This window comes from Etheostoma cragini, chromosome 11 (assembly GCF_013103735.1).
Source record: "Etheostoma cragini isolate CJK2018 chromosome 11, CSU_Ecrag_1.0, whole genome shotgun sequence".
NCBI lineage: Eukaryota > Metazoa > Chordata > Actinopteri > Perciformes > Percidae > Etheostoma > Etheostoma cragini.
In genome coordinates, this window is record NC_048417.1 from 16188619 (window position 1) to 16200990 (window position 12372).

The window sequence follows — 12372 nt, forward strand, 5'->3', positions numbered from 1 at the left end:
GGTCTCATCTGACCACATGACTTTCTCCCATGACTCCTCTGGATCATCCAAATGGTCATTGGCAAACTTAAGACGGTCATTGACATGTGCTGGTTTAAGCAGGGGAACCTTTCGTGCCATGCATGATTTCAAACCATGACATCTTAGTGTATTACCAACAGTAACCTTGGAAACTGTGGTCCCAGCTCTTTTCAGGTCATTGACCAGCTCCTCCCGTGTAGTTCTGGGCTGATTTCTCACTTTTCTTAGGATCATTGGGACCCCACGAGGTGAGATCTTGCATGGAGCCCCAGTCCGAGGGAGATTGACAGTCATGTTTAGCTTCTTCCATTTTCTAATGGTTGCTTCAACAGTGGACCTTTTTTCACCAAGCTGCTTGGCAATTTCCCCGTAGCCCTTTCAAACCTTGTTGAGGAGTACAATTCTGTCTCTAGTGTCTTTGGACAACTCTTTGGTCTTGGCCATGTTAGTAGTTGGATTCTTACTGATTGTATGGGATGGACAGGTGTCTTTATGCAGCTAGCACCCTCAAACAGGTACATCTAATTTAGGATAATAAATGGAGTGGAGGTGGACATTTTGAAGGCAGACTAACAGGTCTTTGAAGGTCAGAATTCTAGCTGATAGACAGGTGTTCAAATTCTTATTTGCAGCTTGATCACACAAATAAATAGTTAAAAAAATCATACATTGTGATTTCTGGAATTTTTTAGATTATGTCTCTCACAGTGGACATGCACCTACGATGACAATTTCAGACCCCTCCATGATTTCTATGTGGGAGAATTGGCAAAATAGCAGGGTGTTTAAATACTTATTTTCCTCACTGTAAGACACCTACCTGCTTGCTGAGGTCACACATCTCAAACGACAGAGAGCCTTTTTGCAGAGTCAGGCATTTTCTTGCGGCATGATTAAAGACCTACACGGATAAATGAGATGACAAAAACTTTACAGCAGTGAAACAGCACTGCAAAAATTTGTGTACCTCTTTTAGAGTGACAACGTGTTTTGTTGCTGTTCTCATTTCCCTCAACAGATCATGAAAGAAAGCTTTCACAGGCTTGAACAGACAGCTAAGCCAAAAGAGAACAATCACAAATTTTGTTTGGGTCGATTGTTTTTTTGGGGGGTTCTCACTGGAGAGGACAATAGCTTCATGGAGGGAAAGCTGAACAAGCTTTCATTTTTAAGAGATCTTTTAGGGAAATGGAAACAAAGTTTGTTCATCTACGTACCAGACCCTCGGCTTTGACTAAATGAACATTCATATCTGGATACACATTATCCAGGTACCACTTGAAGCTCTTGCATTGCAGCCTTTTCCTCAGCTCAATCTGATCGGTGAGGTTGCCGATGTCAATGGTCTTTTTATCCAGCAAGTGGTGGTAACCGTGGCCGTAGAAAAGGTCCTTGTATTCATCCAGCCAGACTTCGGCCACCCTCGCCAGGTTACGCTCCACTGTCTTCTGCTTGTCTTTAGGGAACTTGTAAGGATTCTGTCCTCGGAAGATGTGTCCCACTCGAGAGCAGGGAATAATCTCAATTTCCCCTCCACACATCCAGATCTGTTCAAATTGAAAATGAAAAAAGTGAGTCAGGTGATAGAAGTTTGGGCAGATATGTATTAATTTTAATGAGTGGTATACCTTAAATGAAATTTCCATGTTCTCCCCACCCCACACATCCAGACCAGGATCATAGGCACCGAGCTCATAGAAGTACTTTTTGTCTATGGAGAAAAGGCCTCCCGCCATAACTGGACATCTGTGAGATCACAAACAAGAAAATAAAAATGCAGTAGATATGAGAGAAAAAGGAAATAAAATATGAATATGAAAACTGACTGTTTAGCTACCTGATAGGATCTGAGATAGTCATGTTATTCTTCTTAATGTAGTCTTCTGGTAATGGGCTCCAGCCAAACACCAAAGGCCATTTGAAAATACCTCTTTGGAAGTTGTCAACCAGCATATAACTGAGAAGAAAGAGCCAGAACAGAAGCTCCAATGTCAAAATGAAATGACTGTGTCTACCCTTCTGTAATAAACCTGGTCACATCACATGTATGGCTTGTTAAACATGGCAGCGCTGAGTCACCTCATGTCCTTATCACTGATGACTTCAATAACTGGACAGGGCACCTTCTTGCGATCCAGATAGACTCTTTCCAGCAGTGGCTCCAGCCAGCCCACGTTGCATTCAATGTGGGAATCAAGGAAGGTAAGAACCTCACCTACAGTATGTTAAAGGACAGCAAACATCCGGCTGAAGTTAAAACAAATAACCACAGTGCCTTTCAACATTGCAGCCCTAACAACGTGTATCAAAGAGTTCTTTGAAAGGCAGTTATTTGTTTAAGGAAGTTAGATGTATAAAACAGTGAATGGCGAATACACAAGCGAGCAGGTGCAAGTTTGGATGGTAAAAGATAATGTGCAGTCACAGTGCAACTCAGTGTAACGTTTCAATGCTCTTGTGTCCCAGTACTGTATATGTAACAAGACTATCAATTAATATATGAAAGTTCTTTTGATCTATTTAAAATGCATTTGCTTGTGTCAATCCCGGGTTTCAGAAAGAGAGAAGACTATACCTTGGACAAATACCCTATCACTGAACTAGAAAGCAAAGATAACACTCTTAATGTGTGCTTTTGTTTTTATTACCTGAGAAAACATGTTCTAGCTCTACTGCAAATGGAAGTACACCCTAAAAACGTTGCTCTTTTGTCATCACATTTTTTAAAGCTTACAGGATTTCTTTTTGCATTGAACAGTATCCTTCAACCTAGTGTGACTTCTTTTACATTAGTTCCAAGCTTGTGCAGCCAGATAACCCACATGTTGAATTACAGCAGTGTTGACATATTGCACAACTCACACACAATATTAAAACATAGCTGAAGTTTATATAATAATAGGAGTAAATGACTCACCAGGAGATGTCTCGTAAACACAGCATCACCCTTTAAATTTACCCAACCCCCGAAGACAAGGACACACTAGTTTTTTCAGTGGAACATTTACGATTACATTCTGACACTGTCTTCATCTTGGTTTTACGTGAGACACATCGTCTCATCTAAGTCTCCAGTACCTTTGTGCACATGTATATTTAAACCACACAATAAAAGACATTTATGACAAACATTATTAATCACAGCGGGGGTTACCTTCGGCTACAGCAGCTCCCGCCAGCCTGGCTCTGATCAGGCCTTGGCGCTCCTTCAGACGAACAATTCGCACTTTGGGAAACTGGGACATGTATGTATCTAGTGGCTCCTTCAGATAGTCTGCAAGAAAAAGAAATATGACAAATGCAGACAAACGTGCATGTAGCTTGAAAAGATGACACAGCACTTTAAAATGTCAATTCTTATTAGAACTAACTAATGACATGAAACACACAAACTACCAGGAACCAAATTATAGGTGGATCTCTAATAAAAGCTGAAGTCACACAATATTTGAAAAAAATTCCAAAACAAAGCATCAACATTTTCATTAAAAACCACTGTCAGAAAAGTGAAGTCTAAATTTTAGACACATTTTAACTATTAATAGTAATTAGCTTGATTGAAAAAGTAAAGCTATAAACAAGCCATTGTATCAAGTTGAGCAAAACTCTGTACATAATGATGCAAATGTAAATATCATCTCTTTTTGGCAGCCAGATGGAATAACTTACTTTTAAAGAACAAATCCGGCGCAAAATGAACCTAATAACACATATGTAACGAGTTGACTGTTTCCTGGGAACGGTCACTTTGTTTTCATGCTAATCGAATGTGACCAGATTTAGTGCAAACCGCTTATTAGCTTATATTGCTAGCTGTCGGGGCACGAGCAGAGTAAAAAGAAATAGCTATTTCTATACCACTAATAAGGCTCAAAATAGCACCACCCTTCCACGGTAGCATAATATTAATACCTACATGTAAACCAAAGCATTGAGAACTTTGTAAGTGTGCAAGCAGTTTATTAAAAAGAGATTCTAAAGTTTATGAAGACAGTACCGTTCGGTATACAGGCAGGCGACGCTGTGCAACCAGTAACCAGTGACATGGCTCAAGCATGGCGTTTGTTGTTCAACTGGTCGTGACTGGCGCCTGCCTGTATACATGTTGGGACCCTCATTATGTAACTGTGCAAGTGTGGTGCTACTTTTAGCCTTGTTAGTGGTATAGAAATAACAATTTCTTTTTACTTTGCCCGTGCCCCAACCACTTGCGTTATAAGCTAATTAGCAGTTTGTGCTAAAACTGGTCACCTTCAATTAGCATGAAAACAAATCCCAGGGAGCGGTCGACTTGGTACACATGTGTTATTAACCCCTAGGTTAATATTGCGCTGGATTTGTCCTTTAATGGTAAAAGCCTATTGCTCAGCGTTGAGCAGTTTTCTGGTGCTTTGGATGCCGCAGTTGTCAATTTTAAGTTGCCCACGTGGAGACCCATCCGAGGTAACATACTTTACACTATTACCTTTTGTGCTGAAATCATCCACCAGAATGATCTCTTTGAGGAGGTGTGGCGGAGATCTGTTGAGCACACTGTGCACAGAGCGGAGGAGCGTGGACCACACTTCATCCACAAAACAGAAAATCACACTGGTGGAAGGCAAGTTATCATGGATCAGATTCTGTGCACACCTGGAAAAACAAAAGCAAAAACAACTCAGCTTGGCAGTCACAGCACTTTGAGTGGAATAACGTGCAGAAAACTCACATGTCAGGCCTTGTGTCTGGGACGGCACGGTCCACTGGGATCTGGTCGCTTAGGTAGACGTTAAAATGCCCTTCGTTCCATCTCTTCCTCATCTCCGCATCTTCATTACTGGCAACCACTGCTGCCTGACCAAACTGGCCCATCGCGTTGGCATCTCTGGGAGCGTTGGTCACATCCAGAGAAAGGACTTTGTGGACACCTGGGTTTCTGACAGCAGAGGTGTTATCCTTTGAGTCCTCTCCTGCTTGGAACTTGATTGGAGGTTTCAGGGTTTCCTTCAGGTCACTCTTGGTGATCGTCCTAACAAGTTTCTCCTCTGTTTCATTATCTACCTCCTTTCCTTTTACATCCTTATTTGGAAGTTTAAATTCTGTTTGAACAGGGTGTACCTGCTCGGCCTTAGATTTACTCACTTTTCTTTCCGAATTAGGTTCATCCTTGACTTTTTCATTTTTCTTTGACTCAATTTTGTCAAGAGCAACATCTCCATTTTTAATGGGTCCCTTTTTTGAAGTTGGTAGAGAAGCCCGTTTGTTGTCCTGTACACCAGGTTGCACTTGGGTTATATTAGGCACTACTACAGGTAACGCCACTTTAAAAGAGTAATCTATTACACTACTTTTCTCTGATTTCATCTCGATAAAATCTAAGTTTACTGCTTTTTTCTTGGTAAGAAGATCCTGCTTTGGCGAGACATTTTGTACAGCGGCTCCTTCTTTATGTTCAGAAAAAACATATTTGGGGTTGTCAGTCTTGGGAAGATTATCTCCTTGGTGATTCCCCAACGTGTTATCCTGTTTCTTGTCTCCCTGTCTGTAAACTTGGGCTAGTTGGATGCTCGAACTGAGTTGTCCTTTCCCAGCATCTGTTACAGCAAGGTCCACTCTCTGAACCGGGTGTTTAAACCCCCTTTTCCCCAACTGTGTCACCCTGGACTGTTGTTTGAAAATCTCCCTTTCTCTTACCACTTGCTCTTTCAGCAGCTGACTGTTCACATCGTTTATTGATAAGCGAAGAGCAGCCATGTCAAGCAGCAGCCAAATGACAGATGCAATGAACACAAAGGCGAGTACCCTCCCTCTCCCCCTTAAGTATCTCCTAATCTTATTCATTCTCGGGTGTAAAAAAAAAAGGGAAAAAAAGGAAGTCCACGTGAAAATATGTAAATGTCAAAGTAGAACACTGCATTGGCCACTTCTGAGGTGAAGTTTTCTTTTCTTTGAAGAAGTTAGCTGCCTGCGTGGCATGCTAGAAACGTAACAGAGGTAACTTTAGTCGATGCTGTCAATGAAGAATACAGCAGCGTCCGACACCCTTAGCCCAGCACAAAGGTACAATGTAATATTATGTTCCCATACCGTAACATAACCGCTTCGGTCACCTTCAACCACCGGGTGACATGCTCGCAAAATCTTCTTCGTCACTAAAAGAAACCTAACTAGGTAGCTAAAGTTGTGTGTTTCTTCACAGAATCTCCACTTCACAACTTTGACTGTCAGTTTTGTGTGAGGACGTAGCGATCAACTTCCACCCAGTCGGTAAACTCTGATTGGACAGATAGGAAGGAAAGTATCGGCCTACACGGAGTTAACAGCAAGCTAGCCATAACTAGCTTGAACGGTACAGGAAGTTTCACGTTTAGCCTTCAAACTAAAGCATTTACCGTGCACTCGTTGAACAAGACGTTGGTTATGTTTCAGCTGGTTACGTATAATATGCCATGGAATGACGAAATCTAAAACATTAAACGCTCCAAGTGGCTGACAATGGAAACCAGGGGATACTAAAAAGTGATGAACAAGGCTGGACATGGTTGTCCCACGAATTCACTTTAAAACATTGATTGACTTGGGATGTTGTAGGGAAAACCCTAGCTTGATTTGTTTGCCCTATAGCCCTACGCAAGTAGCCTATTCTCTTATGCCTTGGTACAAGGTCCAACCAGTTTCCTCAAAAAGTTTTAAGGGCCCCTGTAGTCACTTGGAACAATGTCTAAATGTATGGTGATTAAAGATGAGGAGATAGATGCATTTTGGAAGTAGGCTAAAGGAAAACCCATGCAATGCACAACTGGTTAGATGGGCCTTGCCTATAGATTTGTCAGTCTATCTTCCAAATTAAATTTTCTTTGGATTATGTGCTTGCACTTTCCATTTTATTCGAGAACAACATTCTCATCTTCTGTCTAGTTTAATAATAACTAATAATAGGCATGCTGTCAAGTAATGTTAAAGGGTGATGATGTAGTAGCCTAATTGTAATTAAAGTGCATGCAAGTGCAGTCGATTTTATATTGTTTTTTTTCAACTGTTTTGTCCTAGAGTAAAGTGGTAAACTCGATTCTTTTTTTGCAATTCTGTATTGCTACAAAATCTCTTCAATTAGAACTTTACTGTGTAGGTCTTAACCGGAAGCGACTTCTGAACTCGGTAACAGCGCCCCCTTTACTTTCACTGTCTATGCTTTTACGTTGGCTAAAAGTAAAGCCACCATATCCCACTAGCGAGCAACATTAAAAGGCTAATGTGCAGCTTGACTTTGATAGTAACTTAATAGGATTGAGCATGAGCAGTCTTTAGTCAGTGTTTGTTGTACTTTCTATTGAGAATAAAAGCTCTGATGTCATAATATTTAATTGACGTGTCTACTTTACGTCGATTTCATTGTTGTAAACCAGATAGATTAGAATAACAATGTAGACGACACACCTAAAATTGTAGCTAGCTAGGCTAGTATAACTTGATTTACCACTGTGTGCTGTCGGCAAACATATCATAGGCTACTCAATGGGCGATTTTTTATTAATTTTACCGACATTCAAACACGTTTAACAGATTCAGAGTTGACACAATTAAAATGGCTAAATTATAACAAGTGTTATTTTTAATCCATTAATCTATGTTAAATTTAAAATAAATTAGCCTAAAATTAAAGTGATAAATAATTTAGTCCAGCTAATATTAATTTACAATATAAATCATAGACTATGTTTGACTAACAACTTTATACATTATTTATTTAAAGTGATCTGATAAAAAAAAATCTGAATTCTGGATTTCTGAATTCTGGACTGATCATAATGAGAATTAGGCGCTTAAGGGCTGTTTTGTTAAAAGAAAAAACAGCAGTGAACCTATGTATTTTGAGGCTAAACTAATAAGGATTATTTCCATTAATGTTTCATCTGCTGATCATTTTCTTAATAAGTCAAATTATTGTTAAGTCTATAAAATGTCAAAGAATTGTAAAAAGTTCCATCACAGTTTCTCAAAAGCCTTAAAATGTCTTGTTTTGTCTCACCAACAGCCCAAAACCTCAACAAATTTATGATAGGCTTACGCATCAGAGAAAAGCAGCAAATCCTCACATTAGAGAAGCTGGAAGTTAAAAATTACAGAAATAAAACTGAAAAAACAGTTGCTGATTACATTTATGCAGATGATACATGAAACATAACAAACAAACAAACCAATAAAACAGAAAGTTTTTATATTTTCTGGTTCGGTGATAATGAGTCCTAAAGTACCTCGGTAAGCACAATAATCCTACAGTACTTATGTAAATTGCAGTTTTACCAAACATCTAATGTGCAAAACACACACATTACTAAGCATAGAAACACATTGCCTCTCCCAATGAACATTTTACTGAGATTTCCCATAACCTAAAGCGACAGTATTTCTCACACACACCACACACATATATATATATATATATACAGACACACATGCACATTTGTAAAACCTGTGTTACTGCAGCCATTAGGCAGTGATTAGTGAAGGCAACGACAGGTTTTCCTCTTCATCAGCAGGCCTCTCCTGGGAGTCCCATTGGCTCCATCCAGCCTATTAATGCTCCCCAACATGAGAAGGGAGGGGAGTAGTACCTCCCATGGTGGCTGCCCTTAGCCACACTACACACGCTTTCATTAGTGTGTTAGCTAAATGATTGGCCTCAGGACAGCCCCCAAGCCCTGCATTGCATGTGTTAGCTTATACGTTCCATCCACTGGGCAATATATTCATTTATTCATCCATTTCTGCATTCACACTCATGATGGCATCATTTGGTATATTTGATTGTATTTTCTCTAAACTGAATGGGCACAGTATTAGGAAAAACACCAGCAACAAAGAGGTGACAGAGCATATAGCAGTGAAGGTCCATCACTAATGTATAATTACACAGGATTTCATAGGGACATTACCTAAACTCAAACAATGTACAAACATAAATGTGTCCGTGCCTTCTCTTACTCATAGAATACAGTGTTGAGTCGACATAATTAGTTATTTCATAATTGATTATTTGTTCAAAGCATTTTAGTTTGAGCTTCTCAAATTTGAGGATTGGCTTCGTTTCTTGGTTTGAACATCTGTCTGTTGATTTGTTGGTCTGGACAAATTGTAATGATCACTTTTGACTATGTTCTTACATTTCACAGATTAATGAAAATCCCTAGTACATGGCACAGTTGACGATTCATATTTGAATGACCACCTGTACATTTGAATATGTGATCTGAATGCCGTCCCTGCATCCTAAAGCAAATGGTCTTTCAGGGGTTATAAGACCTTTTTTATTTATAGGAGCAGTACCAACTAAAAACCATTATAAAATAATCCCACAACAGTTCTTCAGTGCTCAAGATCATTAACTATACCATATTGATTAAATGGGTATTATTATTTCACTCTAGAGTCAAATATGCCTCTATGACATCTTTTAAGCGTATCAGTCTTACTAACTTGGGCTGTTGAGCCCAGTATGATAGAGTGAGTATAATTTGGATGTGCGTAAGAAAGGAGTTAGCTCCAAAGCCCACCTCTGATAGACATATTCCTGTGTTTCTGAATGAGCTCAGTCACAGTGTCTGTAAATGCTCACAGCTCCAACAGGCTTGAGTTTTGAGTGGTGAGTCTCCCTGGATAGCATGAAAAAATAACAGCCTTTTTTAAAATAATTGACATCTGTAACTTAAGCCGTCATAACGTTTCCCATCAAAGGGATTAGACAAAATAAAGGCAAATGTAAATCTTACATTGACACGGGCATGTGCACATTTTTTCTTGTGTTATATATCTTTAGAACATGTTAATTAGACACTGGAATTAAAATTACAACAGTTGGTCTGTGTAATTTACATAGAGGTCATGTTGTGCTAATATGGCACTCGTTGAAATAGACAGCCAGCAACAATATGGTTAAGTCTGACCCACTGACATTTTCAGCTCCAAATTATGCACATTGTGTGAATTAAATTAATTAGAGAATTCATTAAGAAATATGGCTTGCGGAAACAAGTATAATATTTAGTTATGTGATGTCATTTTCTTTTATTGTTAAAGATAATTTGTTTCATAACAGTTCCAGTGGAAGTTTTGCCCCTGTACTAACCATGATGTATGTAATTTGTTAGCCATTTAATTAATTATGATTAGAATTAGTGAATGTACAGCTTGTTTTGACAGATGGTTCCCATCAGGGAGACCTTTGCACAATTAACTTATAATCAATTGCATCCCATTTTTTTCTTCTTCTGTTTGTTACATCTACAACTTTGTGTGGAAAATATCCGTATATGCATCATATTAATGTTTTACTCGGAATACATCAAACAAGCAATTATCTATAATTTGCCCACTAATACAAAGCAGATAAACAACTTTGATTAATTTCATGCTTTGTGAGATACCTGCGAGCTAGTGCAGACTGCTCACAGTGATTGTTTTATCAGCGTTTAATTATTCTGTTTAGCTTCTTATGTCTACTGTTGGATATATTCATGGCCTTCTCAAATCAAAATGGTTTCTCTCACTAAAGGAGAGTACCATAACAAATTTATTCATCGCTTTGCTTCACATTTGACAATTTTCTCAGACACTGTATCCTTATTGTCACACTGACTGGAACACTTACAGTCTTAACTGTCTTGTTTTTGTCTATTATAATATATAACATATAATCATACACTTATTTCATCATTTCAAAGGCTTAACAAAAGCATATCTGTTACCAAATTTCAAAATGAAAAAACCTGGGCAGCTATCAGGGTGGCCCCCTTGTTGTACTCGCTTTAGTCCACAAGATGGAGCTTTAGTTCTGTTCATGTTATGCATTATCTGCTGGGATGTCATCTGGCTTCATGAAGGAATTTGCAACGAGGACTCACGTTGTCTTATTCCCTTTGCAATATATCCTTAAGTTGAAAAAAAGCATTCAAAGTGCACATGACAAAACATGCACCACTGAAATATTTATTGTTTTTAATGGATATTGAAAATGTGTGTGCATTTATGGAATCATAAAAAGAGTGATCAACAATGTGACACAGGTATAGGTGCATTGTTTTATATCATAGCTTGCAGCCCCTATGATAAGGTTAGGTGTGTTTTGCATTATAAACTCTTGTGTTCCATTAGTAATGGGTTTATAGCAAATTCTAGGCTATGTATTAATTCTGTTCATTTCTTCTCCAGGCTTGAGGGAAATAGATGCCAAAGAGCAAAGGAAGCCATTGCACCTTCTACAGTGTACAGGTACAAAATTCCCTTTGTGACATGACTGTATCTCTGTGTTTTTTTTTTTTAGAATAAACAAAGTGAGAAAGAATAAGACAGGGCTGTGGTTTAGTGTTCAGTAAATGCTTTTAGGATCAAATACCGTTAACTTAAAAAAATACATTTAAGTGATAATATTCAACTTTTAAAATAATAATAATATTTAGCTGTTAATCTACCATTCACAAACACCCTTGGAGCGTCTACACTACGGATCAGGCCATAATTCAATTTAGATTTCTTTTGGACACCCAAATGTTTCATCAAATAAGATACAAGTTTAAGGAGTCTACGGCTTTTATCATTTTTTTCCCAGGTGACATGAAGGTGATACTGATTTGGCTCTCACTGGACATGACTTAAGGGCTGACATAAAAAATAACTACATAATTTGTCTCAATCCAGAGGGCTGACTTGGCATGGACAGGAGCAGTCCTAAATGTCACCCTATAATGAGTTCTGGCCAAAGGTACACAGTTAGGACAGTGCCCGCTGGCACCTGGGATGCCCACTGGCTAGCTTTGTACCCCACAGCCATTTGGACAACCCCAGTTTTCTTTGTGAACAATGCTGTACGCGGTTTGCATCCAAACAAAAAGTTTCACATTGTAAAGTTTCATTTTACTCTGGCAACAGAGTCATAGAAAAAAAGACTTGAACTACATTTAGTTAAATAGTGCAAGATAATGAGTAAGAATTTGATGTAAAAAAAAAGCAATAGAGAAGAGTGAATAGAAAGGTGTTTATAAAACACATGTCAAAATTGAGTAGAATATATGTGAATGAGCTTTATTGTTACATGTTGTAGTCGTCTATGACTGAACCTTAAGTTTAATGGAGATAATGCATTGATGTCATTTACTTCATTGCAATGATCATACATCACTTTGAACAATTCACCAATTTTCTGTCTTCTTAAAAGTGAATGCAGAAAGACTTTCAGTTTTGAGGAACTTGACTTCTTTTGTTTAGCTGGTATGAGACCTATTGCCAACATGCGGCGCTTATTATCTTACAAAGGCTCAGGAGATGAGGGAACATTGTATCTAAATTAACTTTTTCTATTTCCCGGTGAATGAAATC

At 38.6% G+C, this 12372-nt stretch overlaps 1 protein-coding gene across 1 annotated transcript in view; it reads right to left on the reverse strand.

Annotated features, from left to right (window-relative positions):
• LOC117953461 (polypeptide N-acetylgalactosaminyltransferase 5) overlaps window positions 1-6352 on the reverse strand; it is an 8397-nt gene extending 2045 nt beyond the window's left edge. The window contains exons 1-8 of the mRNA XM_034886534.1: window positions 4730-6352; window positions 4487-4653; window positions 3176-3295; window positions 2101-2236; window positions 1859-1978; window positions 1650-1767; window positions 1239-1568; window positions 842-922 (exon numbers count right to left, since the gene is read on the reverse strand). Coding sequence (XP_034742425.1) covers window positions 842-922; window positions 1239-1568; window positions 1650-1767; window positions 1859-1978; window positions 2101-2236; window positions 3176-3295; window positions 4487-4653; window positions 4730-5841 — 2184 coding nt within the window. The 5' untranslated portion in view covers window positions 5842-6352. The remainder of the gene's footprint in view (window positions 1-841; window positions 923-1238; window positions 1569-1649; window positions 1768-1858; window positions 1979-2100; window positions 2237-3175; window positions 3296-4486; window positions 4654-4729) is intronic.
• Between the last annotated feature and the right edge of the window lie 6020 nt (window positions 6353-12372).